The sequence below is a fragment of the Podarcis cretensis genome (genome assembly GCF_951804945.1).
Source record: "Podarcis cretensis genome assembly, chromosome: 9".
NCBI lineage: Eukaryota > Metazoa > Chordata > Lepidosauria > Squamata > Lacertidae > Podarcis > Podarcis cretensis.
This window is the reverse complement of record NC_137178.1, coordinates 77,960,456-77,980,461: the sequence shown is the minus strand read 5'-3', so window position 1 is coordinate 77,980,461 and position 20,006 is coordinate 77,960,456. Positions and strand designations below refer to the sequence as shown.

General features: G+C 42.5%; 1 protein-coding gene and 1 long non-coding RNA gene across 5 annotated transcripts in view; both read right to left on the bottom strand.

The window, feature by feature from the left end:
• LOC307224712 overlaps positions 1–20,006 on the bottom strand; it is a 170,319-nt gene that overhangs the window by 23,601 nt on the left and 126,712 nt on the right. The gene's annotated exons all lie outside the window — the stretch shown is intronic.
• SLC2A9 (solute carrier family 2 member 9) overlaps positions 1–20,006 on the bottom strand; it is a 318,333-nt gene that overhangs the window by 261,379 nt on the left and 36,948 nt on the right. For all 4 annotated transcript variants that reach the window (XM_079991619.1, XM_079991620.1, XM_079991618.1 and 1 more), the window contains 5 exons: positions 16,687–16,785; positions 13,308–13,468; positions 11,416–11,540; positions 10,527–10,672; positions 413–545 (listed from right to left, as the gene is read on the bottom strand). In XM_079991619.1, coding sequence (XP_079847745.1) covers positions 413–545; positions 10,527–10,672; positions 11,416–11,540; positions 13,308–13,468; positions 16,687–16,785 — 664 coding nt within the window. The remainder of the gene's footprint in view (positions 1–412; positions 546–10,526; positions 10,673–11,415; positions 11,541–13,307; positions 13,469–16,686; positions 16,786–20,006) is intronic.

Genomic DNA, 20,006 nt, shown 5'->3' with positions numbered 1-20,006 from the left:
TATTTTAAAACATAAAGCAATCCTCAAGTTAAGCCCCATCATAAAAATTAAACCAAGCCAGCAGAGCTAACAGTAAGTTGAAGAAGGCCTTTTTGAGCAGTCCTGTCAACTGGTCACCTGAAAACATCCTAGGGATGAGGCCTGGCACACCACACTTAGCAAGGCATTCCATATGGTGGGGCCACCACCAAGAAAACCCTAGTTGTAGGAGGCAGATAATTTGCATGAAACAGAGTTGAATGGTGGAAAAAGCAGATTGCGACTGCCTCAAGTGTTTTGATATTATGCAATTTTTGTAGGACTCTTGGAGTTAAAGAAAGGAGACTGCAAAACGAAGGGATATTTGCACTTTCAGGGGAATTCCTGTCTTTCAAGGCAAACAGACAAATGATGAAAAATAAAAGCACAGCACCTTTTTCTGCTGCTTTTGTGTCGTGTCTTTCAAGCAGCAAAAAGCGAGGACTTTCCGGAAGAAAAGGCAGGACTGCCATTTGGATGAGTGATGGGACAATTATCATCCCAAATAAATAGGGCCACATGGATTCCTGCAAGAGAGAAACACAAAACAAAATGTAAAGGTAATGCTGGAAGAAAGTATTGATCCAAATGTAATGAAGAAATAAACAGAAACACAGGGGACATTCATAATCCATCAGCAGACGCTCCTAAATTCAATCCCTGCATCTCTCTTTTTCTCCTTGGCTAGGAACATCTGCTTGATGACCTGCAAAGCCCCTGGCATTCAGAATGGACCACAGAGAGACCAAGTGCCTATCTTGTATCAAGGCACTTCTTTATAAGCCCAGGCTCTGGTGCTGCTTCCTCCGAGAGGGAATTCCAAAGAAGTGACACCACAACTAAAACAGCTGCTCTGGATGCGACTACTGATGCGACGCCATCAGTAGGGTTGCCACCTTTGGTCGGGCAAAACATGGGACAGGTTGGGCGGAGGGATCGGGGAGCTAAAAATCACATTCCCTGCTGCAGGCATGACTTCAGAGCAATCCATTACAAAGCCACTCGGGGTTTACATGGGTTTATTCAGTGAATAAGAACAACAAAAGCACTATGATTTACAACTGTAAGAAAAATCCCACCCCCACTCTCCACTGAATGGACAGACCAGGACAGATCGCACCCCCCATCTCTGTCTCTGACCCACTCCTTCCCGTGTGCCTATGCAAAAACTCTCTTTCCCGCTCTCCGACCCATCTGCTGCCCCCCTGCCCATGCAAAACTTCCACCATAGCAAGCCAGTGCACAGCAACTCCCCCTTTCACTCCCTGTGACGCTCCCTCTGCCCACACACAAAAACTTTCTCTCAAACTCCTCCTCCCGCCCCCACCCTCAGCCCGCACCCCATGATAACTCTTAATCCTCCTCTGCCCCACAAACTCCCACTCAGGATCTCGCTCTCCTCCTCCCACCGAATACACTCTCTGGATGTGCAGTTTGGAGAGGAGGAGGAGACTGAATACGTGAAAAGGTGTGTCATGTTTGAAGTCCGAACAGGACAGGAGACACTTTTCTTTCTTTCTTTTTTTTAAAAAAGGACAATTACATTTTTCTAGGGACGGGTGGCAACCCTGTTCACCAGTCCTAAAAGTGTACAGGCATGGAAGGCTACTTTCCCCAAGATAGGAGAGCCTGCACACAGAGGAAACAGACCATGGCATCCATTTTGCTCAATACTGTCTACGTCAGGCATGGCCAAAGTCCGTTTCGGGGGCCTAATCCAGCCCGCCAGTCAGTTTAATCCAGCCCCTGTGGCAGTTTATTTCCTGGGGTAAAATCCCCCCAAAACCTCAACAACTCTAACCCTAAATCCCACAGCCCTTCACTTCATCAGATCTGGCCCTCTTTGAAAGAAGTTTGGACACCACTGGTCTACGTTGACTGGCAGAGGGTCTCTGGGGTTACAGACAGGGGTCTCCCCCATTCCTGGATGGAAAATGCCATGGATTAAACTTTTGGATGCAAGGCTGATGCTCTGCCACAGAGCCCCTAGAACTGTGACTGGAAGCAAATGGATAAGAATAAAATTGGGAGAGCCGATCGTTGCTGGAGGTGAGCACTAGAACTTTGGACCAATCCAGCCTTGCTAATGTTAGTAGCCCAGCAGCCCACCCCCATCTGCTTTAACGCTTTGCAACACAGCAATAGCCACAGCACCCTTTCCATTTACAGAACCTTCTGTGTCTGAATGCCTGGAGGTTTATCTTAGCGAACAAAGCCTACGTGAAGGGCTATTTATATACCTGCCCGACTGCAGCTTCCACACACTTTCCAAGGGCAGCTGCGCAGAGAGTACATTGCAATATCTGAACCAAGGATGTCAACAGGATTTCCTGGGCCCAGGACACAGATGTGGATTGGGTCCTCCTCCCTTCTCACGAAAGAGCATACAAATTTGCATAAAACTTTGCACTGCATGCATTTTGTGTCATGTGCAAATCTGTTTCCTCTATTGCGAAGTGGGGGGTGGGGTGGGGTGGAGGGCCCCAGAAGAAATAATGGGCCACACGCACACAATACACTACCTCACAAGCAAAATCACACAAAATCATAGTTAAAAACTGTGGGAATGTTCAGGGATGCAGGAGAGGACATATTGTTTGATTATATCCTTTCCAACTTGTGTTAACAAGTTTCACAGTTTAGCAGAGTAACATTCCCCCTTTTAAACTAGCACAGCGGATGCATTTGCTCAGGCTTGCTAAAGCCTCTAAAATGAGTTTTCCTTTCGGTAATTCCCCATTTAGTCCCTCATAAAAAGATAAGACACGACACAGTCTTCTATAAAAGTATAAAAAGAGTTTACTCACTCACATTCTGTTCACAGTTGGATTCCAGAAGGCAGACTTAAGTTAGAAAAGTAATATACCTGGAAACTATGCCATAAGGAGACAGCCCCTTTGTCTTCTCTTGACTGCAAGCCAAGAGAGCATCTTAGGCTAAGCAGATGTTGCTTCTTCAATGAATGTGGCCAGAGAGAAAGAGAGATATGGCTGACCAGTCCTGCTCTTTTGTTACCTGGGCAGGTGAGGTCATGCCCACCTCTAGTCACATGCAGAGGAAGTCTGTCCCAGCCTAGGAGAAACAAGAAGTTCCGACTGGCTGGTCCAGACATCCCCTTTTATGTCCACTCTAGGGATGCTGTGCTTGACTGCTCTTGTGTTTCACATCCCACAAAAGCAAACTATGGTTTCATGTGCAGTGGTGCATGCTGCTCAAACATTCTGGCTCTACCCCTCTCTGTTCCTGCCATGCTGCCAGAAAGCAAGCCAGTCCATCTTGTAATGTCAAAACCTGGGCTCATGGATTGTTTTAGCCAGATAAACTGTGAGCTATTTCCTGAAGGGAAGCTGCTGGTGTATTAGCGCTAACTTTGTGTCCATGCATCTGCAAACAATCTGGAGACCTCCCAAACAGGGCTTCAACTGTCAGGTCACTCTGATTATCAGTGGCTTTTCAGATTGCATTTTACATCCCCACATTTGAAAAGGATGGGAGCTGGAGCTGGAGAAAATATATAAAAAGGTCACCAACATGGTCAAGGGCTGGAGCAGAAGGAAAGGGGAAATTGTTTGGGATTTGCTTTACGGGGTGTGGAGCAATGAAGCGGATATTAATTCTATAAATTAAGAGTGGACTAGGGGGAGCAGAGAGAGATTTTTTTTTCTCCCACTTTTACAATAGTAGAACCAATCAAACTTAGTGGCAGGAAGGTTCAGGGAAAGATTACCTTCAAACAACTTACTGGGTCAACTGCCACAATGTGGTAATAGAGGCAACTAGATGGTTTTAAAACAGATTAGGCAAATTGATAGAGGGTTGCTCTATCAACGGCCACAATGCTCTCTTAGTAACTGTGTTAGTAAATTCATATATCTGACTTCAAGGACTGGTATATTGCCCACACTTCTCTGTCCAATAAATGTTAATAGAACTTACATATAAATGAGTGAATTAACAGCACTGGTGGAGGACGAGGGGGGCGGGGGGAGAACCCTGCCCCCGGCAGTGCGATCCCAGTGGGGTTCCATCACAGCTGCCCCTGCTGCCCGCGCTGGGCGCCCTGCCCCCAGAACGTGCGCCAGCCCCGCCCCCACCTGCTCTCCGCTCCCGGAGCATAAAGCTCTGCCCCTGATTCACAGCTGGTTTGCATATTGAAGATGCATTTTTTTTCTTTCAACCCAATGATTTTTAAAAATATGATATAGACTTCTCTTTCTAATCAAGTACACAAGGGCCTATTTTCTTGAAAACAAAAAAATCCTGTGAATTTGATAGTATTACCCTAATAAATAAAGTACTCTATAGCTTATTTGGATAGCTTACTTTGATTTTGTAGCAGTAGTTTTACTTACTATTAAAATGCAGGAGGAACGGTCCTTCTCCCATTCTTTTATTTGTTTTCCTGCCTTCTGACAGGTATTCTATATCACTTTTTAAAAATACTCAAATACTTCTACCAGTTTAATACATCCGAGACACAAATTAGAAATATGCTATAATTTCAGCATTCCTTTATTTCTTTATCTAAGCAGTATTACTCATGTGTGACAGATTCAACAATCAGACAAAGTCATGCGATTCCATTAGCATAATTTCATCCTTTGCAAAGGCATAAATTTGAATGTAAAACACTAAAAACGAGGATTCGCCAGTGTCTGAAATAAAATACTTTCTCATTTGAAATCAATACCCACTATTCATTTTCTTAGCAAAATATTCAAAATTGTGTATGTTAAAAAAAACCCAGCTTGGTAAGACTTAGATGACACTGATCAACCTGAACTCATGTGTTGAAATTTGTGACTCCAAAGTTCATACTTAATAGTATCCCAATTATGCACTACTAAAAGGAAAGGAAAGGTCAAGGTTCAAGGTCTGCTATGACAGACATATAGCGTATGACAACCTTCCCTACCCTGGCAGTCCACAACATTCAGAGGCCACAAATCCCATTATCTCTGACCATTGGCCATGCTGACGGCAGCTATGGTACAATGTGGAGGACAGCAGGTTGGAAAGGTTGATGCAGGACAAGAAATCTACCTGTGCGGACCATATATATGCTGGTTCTCCCCATTCTGTCATATGCATGCACAATACACATAAAAACAGGGCTGAGGGTGGGCTGACCACATGAATAGGTGGGTCTACAGGCAATGGCTGGGGCCACAAGGAGCAGATTTCTCCCCCATCTCCATGATGTTTCCAGGTTAAACCTCTTTAGTTTCTTCTATATGGTTGCAATATATCCCGGACACTGAGGTCCAGCACCGAGGGCCTCCTGATGGTTCCCTTGCTGCGAGAAATGAGGTTACAGGGAACCAGACAGAGGGCCTTCTCGGTAGTGGCGCCCGTCCTGTGGAACACCCTCCCATCAGATGTCAAGGAAATAAGCAGCTATCTTATTTTTAAAAGACATCTGAAGGCAGCCCTGTTTAGGGAAGCTTTTAATATTTAATGCTGTATTGTTTTTAACACTTAAACAGGAGCCGCCCAGAGTGGCTGGGGAAACTCAGCCAGATGGGCGGGGTATAAATAATGAATTAATTATTATTATTATTATTCACTTATACAGTGGTACCTCTGGTTGCAGACACGAACTGTTCCGGGGTGTCGTTCGCACCCTGAAAAGTCCGAAACCAGAGCGGCGCTTCTGTGCATGTGTGAAGTGTGATAGAGCATTTCTGCGCATGTGGGAACTGCGCAGAACGCTTCTGCACATGCGGCGAAACCCGGAAGTAAACAGTTCTGGGTTTTCCACATTCTTAACCCGAAAAAACGCAACATGAAGCATTTGCAAGAAGAGGGATGACTGTACTTGGAGGTGGGAATAAGCAAATGCGTGTTGCCAGCGGTTGCCCTCCAAGAGCCCGCAAAATTTTAGTTTATTTTAGTGACTTATTTCAATATGAAGGCGTTTACATAATGATCTCTCACAAAGCATTGCGAGCTTTTGCATCTCTCTCTCTCTCTGTGTGTGTATATCACAACATTTTTTTTAAAAAAACCTTTAAAAGCAATACTGTACAGACCTTTCCTTAAATTGACTGGCTACGTGTCAAAAGAGCCGTTCTTTCCTCATTCTTCGCAGGCTAAAGAGCCATGTCATCTCAGGCTCTCTTTCAGGTCCACTGACCTTCCTTCAGTAAACATTGCTCTACAGCTTTCCCCTCTGGCTTAGTATGGGGGGGGGGCTGATACTTCCCTCAGTGCTGCCTGCTTAATGTGCAATGTGGGGGGGGGGGAGGAGAGAAGCTGATGTTGAGGCATGGATTTAGCAGCAACTGGGAGGTCAGCCCTCTGCCCAACTCAGGCTCAGGAGCAATGTTGCAGGCTACACTGATGGGCCAGAGGTGTTGGGTCTCCCTTGTCGCTCCCACAGCCTATGCAAACCTGAGAAGAATGGGCTGGAAACACATTGTTTTCTTTTGATACCTGAAAATCAAGATAGCAAGTTAGGACGGCACTAAATTACTAAAAATTGGAAGCAGGGGAGAAATATTTGTTGAGTTTTTCATTTTTCTGATCATATTTATTAACTGGGTGAATATAGTAGATCATTTGACCTGTTGCATGAGAACGTAAGAGCTCCGAGGTCAAGCCAGAGGCCCATTTAATCCTGTACCCTGTTCTCAGAGTGACCAGCCAGTGGGAAGCCAGGGGGCAGGACCTTTGTGCCCCAGCAACACTCTCCCCAACTGTGATTCCCAGTGAATGTTGCCTCTGACAATGGCTAGTAGCAACAGATCTTCCACAAATTTGTCCGGTTTAAAAGCCACCCAAATTGGCAGTGGCCAATCGCTATCAGGGCAGGTCTGAACCCTACATGAAATTTTCATTACCACTTGTCAATATAATGGACAAGTCAATATAATGGGCAAGGAGAAAGAAAGAAAGAAAGAAAGAAAGAAAGAAAGAAAGAAAGAAAGAAAGAAAGTCCAATGATTCTTGGCACCTCATACATTAAGTACAAGTCTTTTAAGGTTCCACAGGCTTATCTGTTATTTTTTTTTTGACACAACAGGCTAACATGGTTAATGTTCTGGAGCCATTTAGCTCGTTAATTGCTTTTTGCACCCTCATTCTTATGCGTCTGGCAGAGATGCAATGTTGCCAATTACTTAACCACAATTAACGCCACCCTTCCGGAGTGCAAACTCCCACCAGCACTCTCAACTGAATGGCATTTTGGTTAAGGCTAACCAGGGAGTCCCGCTTAACCCGGGCTCTGAAATCAGAAATGGAAGCCATTTCGTGGAGGTTTTCTCCTGCGCCTCCTTCCAAGATGCAGCTTTGATTCTATAAACCTGCCCTTAAGCCTTAATAGGCTTCCTGCTCCATTACGCTGCACTATGCTACAAATGACTTTTGCTGATGCCCTATTGCTTAACCAAATGCTGTCCAGGGTATGTGTGAGTCAAGTTTTCCTCCAACCCTGAGATTCTGCACCTCGTTCTACAACCTTCTTGAGTTATTGGCATAATCATGAAAAATGTCTGTTCTCTGCTTGTGGGTCAAATTCAGGCAGGCTAGAGCAGGGGTCAGCAAACCTTTTCAGCAGGGGGCCGGTCCACTGTCCCTCAGACCTTGTGGGGGGCCAGACTATATTTCGGAGGAAAATATGAACAAACTCCTATGCCCCACAAATAATCCAGAGATGCATTTTAAATAAAAGGACACATTCTACTCATGTAAAAACATGCTGATCATCCGCGGACTGGATTTAGAAGGCGATTGGGCTGGATCTGGCCTCTAGGCCTTAGTTTGCCTACCCATGGGCTAGAGGGTCAAAGTCGCCACACAGTAGACTGAGGGAGCAGGAAGGACTAACCTATAATTTCCATTGAAGAGGCAGCTAATAGTAGGAGCAAGAGTTTGTAGGGCTGGGTGATATCTGGTTTTCAGCATCATGAAATATCACCAGCTAAACATTGTGATATATCATGATGTCTGAAATAAGGAGGGAGCTATAGAGGCATTGGCTGGCTTCACAGTTTTTCCTGCATCGTGATTTTTGAATAGCACACACACACATATAATGATCCCCAATGTATTGCCAGGTCAAAAATTAGGAAGCCAGTATCACAATATGGACTTCAGACTGGCATTGGAGGATATATTGCTGTATCACCCAGCCCTAGCAGTTAGCTCTCAATGCTGTATTATTCACCATTTATCTCTGCTAGTCTGTCTTTCTACATCTTGCCTGTGTTTTTCCCTTCACTAACACTGTCTCCAATCATACTGTGTTTTACTTTGTTGGAAGCCCCCTAGGGGAGCCAGGGGAACCTATTAAGATGGACGGCATATAAATAATAAATTGTTATTATTATTATTGTTATTATTTTCCCCCTTTCCCAGGGCTGAGTAGCCACCTGTGGCATTCAGTATACATTCTAGCTGAGCTTGTAATATTGTGGTTCTAAACAACCACAACCTCCTGAGTCATGACTTTCCCCTGTCAACTTTCTGCTTCTCAGTCCCCTCACATTTGGTATCTAAAAACTGTTTGGGATTTTCTTGGCAATTGCCTACCCTCATGCAACTATGATAGGGCTACAGTCACTGTTTCCAACTGGTTCAACAGCACCTGCATCATGTACCAGGTCCTGAGCTCCACTAAGATTATGTCAAGAGTTACCCACAGTCTTTTAGTGCGACAGCCTTTACAACTCCATGCCTATTGACTTTAGGCAGGTATGTTTGCTGTACTCGCCTCAGCACCTGCTAAGCCCTTTTTTGTTTAGGCAACCTACCTGGACATGTGAAGATGACATGCATTTTAATCTCTAATTTTAGTTCATAATGTATATGTTAGCTTTTGATTTTATACATAATTGTATTTTTTAAACAAACAAACTTATTTCTACCCTTGACCAAAAAAGCAGTGCAGTTTTGAAATTAAAATCAACGAAGTTTTGAAAGAGTTGGAAAATGGCACCCAACTGCATACCAACATAGACAAAAACTTGCCCTTCCATCTCTGGAACCATAATGCAAAATTTGGTTATGATATCTTAAGAGGGTCCTCTTAAACACACAGTGAACAAACAGCTTTCCAGAATATATGGGTTTGTATTCAGAATAGACTTGCTCACATTTGTGTTATTCATATCTATTAAACTCAATGAGGACTCATAGTAGGACTAGCATTGAATATCACCCATTGCTAATTTTTGCTAACCTGCTTAGAGGCTTTATTTACAATTTAGCAGTATACAAATCCTGTTCAATACATAATGTGGTTGACCTCCAAAATCTCTCCACATTCCAGAACAGTTACCCCGCTGCCCCCAGCCAACAAATTATGCCAGCCCGAACATTTTCCTTGGTTGCAAACTGCAACTTCTACACTTTTTGCCTGGCTAAGGAATGAGTTGAAGTAGCTGCAGAGGTTTGCAGGAGAGTCCCCCTGTCCTTCAAGGGCATAGCTTGCTAGCTGTGAAGATGAAGAATCTGAGTGAAGCACGAAAAGGATGCTGTGGCTGCAGAGAGGACCTCAAAGCCCCTGATTAAAGCCTCCTCTTTGGGGGGGACTGTCTTGCCTTGAAGCAAGGAGCTGCATTTAACAGATTGTTTTTGATCCCTTTCAACTTCACATCCCATTTCAGATGTCTGCCTAGGGCGCCACTTAATCTCAAGCTGCCTCACGCTTTTTACCCATCCCAATTCCATGCATCTGCTATATATGGACACTAAAGATCAATGCCGGAATAAATGAATAAAGAATAACATACTGAGATAAAAAACCGCTCAACGTATCAGATGCATTTACTCAGAGCAATATCGCCATCATGTGGTCATAACTACTGTTATCCGTTGCAGTCGGAAGTTAGGCTTGCTATATCCAAGACCTGTGGGCTCTTCCAGAAGGGCAACTCCTAACCTGATTCAGACCTTTGTTGCACTTCAACTGCTTTGCACACTTATCATTTATAGTTTGCCAGAATAGTTGCTGTTTGCTCCAAAGGTTTTAAGGGTGAATTTGCAGCTGATGACCTGCACCTTCGGTCACATGCCACTGTTACTGGGGTTTACCTTTCCATGCTAATGGCCGGTTGCACCCAAACTGAGAAAAGTTATGCGGCCGCTGTCACACCCCTTATGCGCCCTCGTGTTCCTCTAGTCAGTAAATATTGAACTTATGAGCACATGCATGGGGATAGCTCTTTTGCAGCTTTCTTATTTACTGTTTGCCTAGTACTGCAGAATTCTATCCTTGTGGGAGTTTGGAAATTGGAAGAGGAACTATGTGTCTGTCTGAGCTATGGAGAATCTGGTTATTGGGGGAAAAAATTGTTTGTGGCTAAGGACAGTTGTCATGGACAATACTTTGTCTTGAGTGCTGTCTGGTGTATCTCCCCCCTGAGCTGAGCGTGCCCCGGGATTCCTGCATTGCAAAGGGGTTGGGACCAGATGACTCTCAGCTGCGCTTCCAACTGTACAATTCTAGGATTCTAACTCAGCTTCATTACAACAGTAAAAGTGCAATTCAGAATATTACAGACCTTCCCAAATATCTCAGGTAGTCCTAAAACTTGTCCACTGAAGACACCGACGCAGATGAGGATTGCTGTAATTTGTCCTAACGAACCACGGATCTGTTTGGGTGAAATTTCACTCAAATACATAGGGAGGGCACTCAGAGATACACCTGTGAAAGGGGGCAGAGATAAAAGACAGCTTTTTGCTAAAAGAAGTTTAAAATCTAAAATATTATCAAACATTGTTAAAGCTACTATCTTCATATAGGTATGTAGGAAGATATGAAGCACATTATATATTTTTAGCAGTATTTAATATGATTTTTTCCACTATTTTTTATTCATATGCAGAAGCATTTACCAGCAAAGTAACCCATGTGTTCCTAAAGAACTATATAAGCAAAATTAGAAAACTTTCCGATATTTTTAGTAAGTGTAAGAAGCCACTATTCAAATTTAGTCATGGAGGCCAACCTTTGCATACTCTGCTGTATACTCGCTGTAACCAGGCCATAATTTGCAGAACACTTTTTTCTCAGTTCTCCTGGAAGTGCTCATTCATCAGAGCACTTTAGGTCTTTGCAAAATGTTCACGAAAGGATTGCAATGCCCTGGATATAATGTTATGAGGTTCTTCTTGAGATCAGGAAATCCCCTTTCCCACGCAAGGGATAAGCAGAGAAATCAGCTAACCTACTCTGTTTCGAGAAGAATTACAACGTGACTGATATATCCTCTGCCAAGAAAACACATCCCGCAGCCTGGCTCTTGCAGATACATTCTATTTTTAAGCAATTGGGGTCTCTGACCCTTCTTCAATCTCGGCAAGTTCAACTGAAATATCAGGCTCTGGGGTAACAGGGATTGCTCAAAATATACTTGGCATGCAAATGCAACAAACACAAAATCATACCTGCATCAATGCCCATTATGAATCGGCCCAGAATAATCATTTCGAGGACTCCTGCCAGTTGAGAGAATGCCATCAACAAGGCAGCCACAATGGCAAACACATTATTTAGCAGCAGGGTACGCTTCCTAAGAGAAAACAACATTACATGTTTGCAGCATCAGGTAAACAGCAGCTTTTCACATACACAGTCAACTACATTTGTGATTAAAATACTTCAGTAGCAATTGCAAACAAGACAGAAGTCAAAGGTGGCCTGCTTCATGCAATATACCAAAGATGCACTAAACAGGCATTCTTCACTGAATCAATGGGCAAGGGCATAGCAAGGGTGAAACTACATGCTGCAAGAAACACCAGTCACTTGGCAAAATGGTGGCCTTACGCCAGGTCCTTCCCTCACCCTCTGGAACATCTGCTGCACCCAGAAAAAGTCTTATGACATCAGTCTGTGTGTTTCTCTACATCTGCATCTGCTGGCATGGGAGGAGAAAACACATGGCACAAGGATATCTGGACGAGGTAATGGTGGACTCAAGAGATCGTGGGCAAGCTCAACACAGGACAGCCATTTTGGGTGGCAGCCCCATGTTTCTGTAGTGCATCGTTGTGCCTTTAAAGACACAGCTGGTTCTTAAATGCAAGGCAGCTGCACCTATGGCCTCCAGGAACTGTTCAAACACAGGCACTGAAACGGCTGAAAAAAACCATGCACTTCAAAGATACCGTTATGTGGCTAACAAAGTACATAACTTGAAGTACGGTTTGGCCCTTTGTGAACATACTCCAATGTGCATGTTTATTAACTTAGATGGAAAGGTGCAGCCAGCCATCAGTCACAGACAGATCAATTGGGGGTCAGAAATCCTTGCTAATCTACTTCAAAATCACCTGTAGATTCCAGTGTCCCTTCTGCCCACGACTGACTACAAAGATATGAGTACTTCAGTACCAGATTGAGGACGTAGATGGTTTTAGATCTAGACAGTTTCTTGGAAGCAACTCTTCTTCATTTATCACTAGGTGCACAATTTGTCACCATGCTGTCTGACAGGCTCACCACTATGTTAGATATCGGACTGGAAATGCTGTCAAGAAAAGACCTGGATAGAAAATCTCTCACTACGACTCATTTAAGCGTTTGGAAACCCCAATGTTATGCAGGTGCATCCATCAGAGAAACCGTACTGGCTATTGTTCCCTGTTGATTTAAGTGGTTAATCCAGGTTTGTTGTCGCATCATGTGTGAAATGGTTTCACTCGCTATCTGAACAGGGGATGCAGATCACATGCTTTGCATTCAGAAGGTTCAATCCTTGCATCTTCAAACACAGTGGGACACAGATAAACTTTGTTAAACTAGATCAAGTCTCTCTAATTCAGCTGAAGGCAGCTTCATATATTCAGATGACACATTTTTAAAGGTGATTTTCTGATGTTCCAATAGGGAAGTGGTTGACTGACTGAGCATCTTCTCACAGACATACACAATATGACAATGTTCAGTGCAGTATGAAAGATATAGCACAAAACGTGCAGCTTTCCACTTTTGCATTTTTGGTAACATTTAAATGATAAAAATTAGCTCATTAATAAGACCAAATATCAAAGGAGCAGCATGACCATATAGAAGGGGGAACCCTTCTATTTGGATTTTTTTAAAACCTCATTCATTTCTTCATACAAGTTATTACTTGGTGTCAATGTAACCCTAACTATTTGATCTTGGGAAGTACCTAGATTACATTTTTAAAGGCAAGAGTCTTGCATATAGAGTTCTGAAGTAAAAAGAAGTGCAAAGTAGAGAAAAGCATTTGTTTTTCTTGCTTTTGATTCATCATATTACAAAAGAAAAGAAAAGAAAAGGAAGTGACAAGAGACATTTATTTGCTTACCGGCCAAAATACTTGACAGCTGGAGTAACAATCAAAGCCCCCACAAGCCCACCAATGGCAAAAATAGAAACAGATATAGTCCAGAGCAGGGTAACTGTTTCTTCTGGGATGGACTGGTTATATCTTCTTTCCCAAGTTTCATTGTAAAACTTCTTTACAAACTACAAACAACAACATTTAAAGTGATTAGAACCATGATGTCCACTGCAGATTAATATCATTTCAAATCTACCATTTAAAATTGTAAGTCAGGTTTATTTAAACTGATACTTTCGTTTTTAAAAATTTCAAGTTATATTTTGTATCCTTAAAAACAACAACTAAAACCCGAACTTAATACAAATATATTGGTGCACACAATCAATGAGCACAGGGCATAGATGGAGGGCTCTTTCCACATGACTAAGAATCCTGCCAAACGAAAAGTCTGGAGACACTAATGAACACGGACACTACGTGTGTTCTGATGACTGACATTTTGCCAGCTCTTATTAACTGTATTGAGATTGTGCTTTTTTCTATAACGTTTAATGGAAGCAGTTTCTGAAGGCTGATCCTTGAGCAATAACATGCCAGAGCTCTTTGTGAAGCTGCCAGTTATCTTGCGTTTAACATTAACAATATAGTCCAATATTATAGTAAAGCATTTATACTAATGAATGATCCTGGCAACGCACCCAGGGTAGCAAACCAAACAGCCATTTACAATAGCATGGTGCTATTTACTATTATTTTGTGGTATTTCATGAAACTCACAAGCTCCATACTGAAAATTAACAAATCATGACTTTTATGAGCTGCCGATGTTTGAAATTTCTGTCCCCTAAGAATGATGCTGATTGTATCATTCCCACTGCTTGAAGGTTATATTCTTAAAATTGCTCCAAAATAACACCCGGAATGTGCTGATAGGGGTTATGTAATTACCTGGAACTGCCTGGGGCTGACAGGAATTATAGTCCAAAAAACCAGGTTGGCAAAGGCTGCCCTTGGGAGCGGCTTGAACAAATACTTTTGGGTGCCTGCATTTCACTTCCAGACAGAAAAACACTCATCCCCTCAGGTTGCTACTGGAGGGAATGGTGCTGCTGTTGGTAGCATGATAAAAGTCCTGTACAGTAAAAGTACCTGTTTCTTACAGCCACCTAACCTGCCACAATTCTACAGAAGAGAGGCCAAAGATATCACCTGCTGAATGTACTACTGCCAATGTTTACTGGATAAACTGCTGAAGCATGTAATGGATTTCACCAGCAAGCAAAGTGCAAGTAATGGGGTCAAAGGTGTGAGATAAACACAACTGCACCATGACTAATTCCAGCATTCCAGCTGAATAATAGCAAACTATACTATGTGCTACTATCAGAAACAGCTGGGCATGCAGAACCTGGCACACTGCTTCTGGCAGGTATGTGCTAAGCTTTAACTGCTGTGATGCAACGCTAGACTGACTGATTTCCATCTGAAAACCCATATGCTCTCAATTTGTTTCCCAACAGCAGGCTACATTTCCTAGGGAAGATTCCTCCCAAACCAGATGCTCGCCAGCTTCTGTCCACATTCCCCCAGGGGTGAGTTTAAAAGTTGCTCCACAACTTTTTTTTTGATGTTCAAAGCCAGCAACCGAGAATGGAGCCAGACTGCTGGTACTTATGGGAAATGTTGCAGAGCAGCTGTTAAACTGACCTCTGAGAGAAAGCCAACAAGCTTGGGAACATCCCGTTTGGCTCCCAGGGTCTGAGGGTGAAAGTGTTTTAACTGCTTAAATGAGGATGGAGTAAAAATAAACCACAGCAGAACACAACAGCCAGTCAAAGAAGCCAAAACCACAGAGGAAAAGGCACGTGTCAGCTAGACATTGGGAGAGGGCCCCCACTTCCAGGTGTTTCTATGTGAACGCTAGAAGACTGGGAGTCACTGCTGTTTCAACGATGGCCTCCCATTTTATTGCTGTATTTTACAAGGTGCTATATTTTATGGAAGTGGAAACCACCCAATGGTTTTGATAGGCAAAGGGCAGGATAAAAATGAGTAAGTAAATAATGTAGCAAACAAGCATCTGAGCCAAGATGGAGAGCTGAATAATTGTTTTTAAAGGAGAACATAGATAGAGTAGGCATTAAGTGAAGCCTGGTGGACTGCAGAGAGCCAAGGGGAATGAAATCCATAGGAAGGGCAGAAAAGGACACACAGGAAGTGAGGTCACTCCATACATCCAATAGAGCATCGTTGATGTTAACTAGAAATCCCCAAAGCGACAGACTCTGCCACAGGAGCAATGAGGGTGAGGATATGAGGCCCAAAGCAGAGCGAACTCTTCTACCAATTCTCCATTTGCTTCCTGGGGAGCCATGGAACTGAGGCTTCCAGAACAAGTGCATTTTGCAGCAATAAGAGCTGTTAAATCAGCTACCGTAGCTGCAAGTTTGAGAACAATATCTATTAGGCACTTGTTAGAAGGATGTGTCAAAGGACATTTTTTGCCCACTAATTTTTTTGGGGGAGTGGGGTGTCTCCCAGGCATAGAAGCAATCCTGGAGCTCCTGGATGAGCCAGTAACTATGGGATAATCCATCTCACAAATTGCCTTGTAGGTCGTTTGTGTCTTCACTTTCCCCATGGAAACATATTCACATTTCTACTGACCGGGTGACAAGTCAACTTATGTGAAACTAAAATCTGCTTTTCCACTACACAATAGTAACACAAAAAGGGTTTCTAAATCCATTACATGCCTTTCTGCCGTTGTATTTGCAATGTTTCATGGGTTCTGGGTTATCATTCTCCCCTGTTTTTTAACTCCTCGTCTGTGCCTATGCCTCCCTTTCCACCCAAATCCAGCCCTCCCCTCCCCACTCTTGCTGTTCTTCATTCTGGGGTACAACTTTCTCTCCTTTCTGTGTAGATTGACCTGGAAGTTTCTTTGTCCTCAGGAGTGTCCAAGACTGAGTTGTTAGTTGTGTTAGTCAGTAAAGGTAGCAGGCTGGCTTTTCCTTTATTGATGAGGGGGGGATGTATGAAGAGGGGGTGGGGGGAAGTCAGGGAAAGGGGGTAAAGAAAGTAAGAATATGAAATTATATATGTTTTGTTTTTGTTTTTGTTTTGTGTGTGTGTATAAAATGTGAAAATCTAATAAAAATTTTATATATAAAAAAAGAAAATAAGGGTCACTATGGCACTTAAGACTTAAATTTGTATAATGGTTAACTCGGTAACTTTCAAAGTTTGATGTGCTATGGTATATAAATTGCAGTGGCTGGCGGTTGATAAAGTAAGATTCTGTTTCTCCATCAAACTAACAATCCCATATGTAACAAGAGAGATTGCACCAAACTGAGCCAACCTGGACTTAGAGGTTTGAGAACTTTTATTCACTCACCACGGTTGGAGCATTCACTACTGAAAGGTTGTAGCCGTACAGGAAGGAGGACCCAAAGGCTCCGGCCAAAGAAGCAACAATGAGACTAGCAGACCAGTCCTAACATGAAAAAAGAAAAATGGAAACGGTTGAGATATTGTAAATCAATCAATAATAATAATAATAATTTATTTATATGCCGCCCCATCTAACTGAGTTGCCCCATTCACTCTTTTCAAAGGAAAAAGAGGAGCCCATGTGAGGGCAAATAACACATGGCTTTTAATAAAAATATGATTTACAGTTTTTACAACAAAGGATGCTTTAAAACCCAGCCTTTGGAACAAGTACCATATCTTTTGAGCACTGTTTGTAGAAATAAAGATGGGGGGGGGGAATACCCTGCCAAATTCTATATGAGCTATAACTAGTACAATAAGAAATAATAATTTTAGAATAAGCATCTGTATTTAAAACATTATTATATCGTCTTTCATAATCAAAAGACATCATAAACATAAATTCTTCCAGTTAACTAAAATATTCTGGCGTAGCAGGTACTGAAGATATCTTCTTCAAAATGTTTGCACAAGCATATTATGTAGGGATGTTGCTCATTGATCAGCCTTTAAACTGAGAAATCAATCAAACAAACAAACAAGTAAATGCATTTAAATAAATCTGCATTCATTTCCACTTCCTGTCACAGTAATATAGCTGACCCAAATCAGCTTCAAACACATGTCCTAAACTAACCATTTCACTCATTAATTGGTCCCCACACATTAATAAACAAGTCCCGACTCATGTCCTGATCCAAGCTTACGACTTCTGGGTATGTATTATTTTAAGGAACACATTAGCAACTTTTGATCAACGTGCTCTTGGAAATTCCTTCAAAACAAATCCCAACCTGGCCCTGCCATTTTCCATAAGAGTATTGGCAAAATGCCTTCAGAACCTTTCTGCAGTCCCACAAGCTTCTGTGGTTGGTCAAAGTAAGCTTTTATTAAACTATTAAAGAAACACAACCACTTTTGAACTGTCTCGTAAGGTTGTGTCATAAAGCACCACGGGAACCAGTTGGCTGAAGGGCAGGATAAAAAAGTCTTAAATGCTATTTAAAAATGTGTAACTTTCTCTTAATGAGTAGCTAGACAGCCTAGAAACATGCCCACACCAATTTGTTTGCTCTAATCCACTGTCAGCATTAGAGCAGACTCCCTGAGAGTTTCAGATTAGAAATGAGATTTTGACTGCGCTTCGTCGTCTCATACAGATTTTCGTAGAAGTGTTTTTCAAGCAGCCATTTCCAGAGAGCGGCTAAAACTGTGACAGTTCCTTCTCTCATCTTCACTTTGGCTATGTAACAGCTCAGCTTTCACCAGTTTCCTGGCACCTGTCCATTGCAGATCATTTGGGCCAACCTATTGTCATGGTGATGGATTTGATTTAAAGTGACAACAGAGCAGAATTATGAAAAGTCCATAGGTAATGTATCTGATTGCTGGTAACCATGAACTCAGCATACTGTGTTTCACCAAGCCTAAAGTCCAGATTTTGTGCTAATAATAGCCTGTCATAGTCTGTTAGCAAAGCACCAACACCGGGTGTTCGAATGCATGATATACATACAAATAAATAAATAGAAGGCAGATGGAGAATGAGATTGATACCTTAAGACGGACCAGTATTTCCATGGCACAGACAAAATTTAACAAACCTTGAAGGATTGTTGTAAGGCTAAACTCACTACTCCACATTCTTCAAAAGATGCAGAGGTTCCAATTAAACAGTCCTTGTGATTGACAATATCCTTTATTTTAATCAGAAAAGTACTCTGCCGCTTAAACAGGGCACAAAACTTTGTTTTGATCAGCGTGCTGCCATTTTTTATGTTCTGTTCTGACAACACATGTGACTGAGACATGTGCCACCATGGCTAGGCCAGACCTCTCAAGGAACAGGAATAGTTGGTGCACCACGTGAAGCTGGTCAGACACCACCCTGGCTACAGCCACTTTGAACAGGACATAGCAAAACCAGAGCCAGAAGGACCCCAAACTACAAATCTGTGTTGTTGTTGTTTTATGGGAAGAGCTATGCAATTCAAAACAATCTGAACCCCTGTTCCTGGGGAGGTCCTCTTCACCACTCAGATAACTGAATTTTCTGAGTTATCACATTATAGAGAGGAGAGATCTGCATGCCACCCACATATTGATAACAATGCACTCTAAAATTGCTGTTCAATCTCTCCCAGCACATTTACAGAGATAAAAATGATCTCTGTGGGACATCAAAAGTCAAGGCGTTGTGTGAAAATCCCTTTCTGCCACCAACAATCTAGGAAGCACCAGAAGAAGCATAAAACAGAGCACCCAGCAAGGCTGTCAAGCAGAATATCACGGCTGATGGTACCAAATGCACCCTGAGAGGTCCAGCAAGGGATGAAGTCCACTTGCAGAGTTTCTGGTATAGATAATCTAGGGCAGCCAAAATGGTCTCCAGTCCAAATCCAAGCCAGAAGTTAGATTGAAATGGGTCTAGAGATAATATGCAGAAAGATATACAACACTCTGGAACATCCAAAGCATTTGAAATACACAATGTTAATAATCCTTACAAGCAAAACCTTGCTAGGCAAGCCAATCCCTAGGTATGGGTCTTAGAGAAAGGACTCAAGAACGTGGAACAGGAGCAGATGGTGTGGTGAGATGCCAGCTCTCACTTGACCTTATCCTGGATGAGAGGGGGACGGGGGCAAGTGCGCTGTGAAGACCTCCCTCCCCACCCCTTCTACCTTCTGGTAAGCACCAGAAACATGACTGAACAAAGGTCAAGTGAGCATGGCCAGCCCACCATGCTGCCCGCTACTGCTCGGAAGAACCAGAGCAGAAGAACCGAGGTTTAAAGTGATCTAATTAAATACAGTTAAAATAACATGCTATTTTCTGAAATTTAAAAATAAGGACCCAATGCTTATCAATTATTGCAGTTTCTTTTTTTTTATATATAATAATTTTTATTAATTTTCCACACAAATAATAAAGAACAGTATAAAACAGTGCAACTTCAAGCTCGTCAGTTCATTCCCTTCTTTCTTTGACTTCCCCATACCTCCCCATCCCTGCATCCTTGTTTAATAATTCTTTAGCAACCCTTAAGTCCATTATCTTAATTCCCTTTCATACAAAATTTCTTAAGTTTTTTTGTTTACTGCTGCAATTCTTTACTTCTTACCCCCTGACATCTTAGCACTCCTCAATTTTGCAATTATTTTTAAGATATATTTTGAATTTCTTCCAGTCCTCTTCCACTGTCTCTTTCCCCTGATCCCG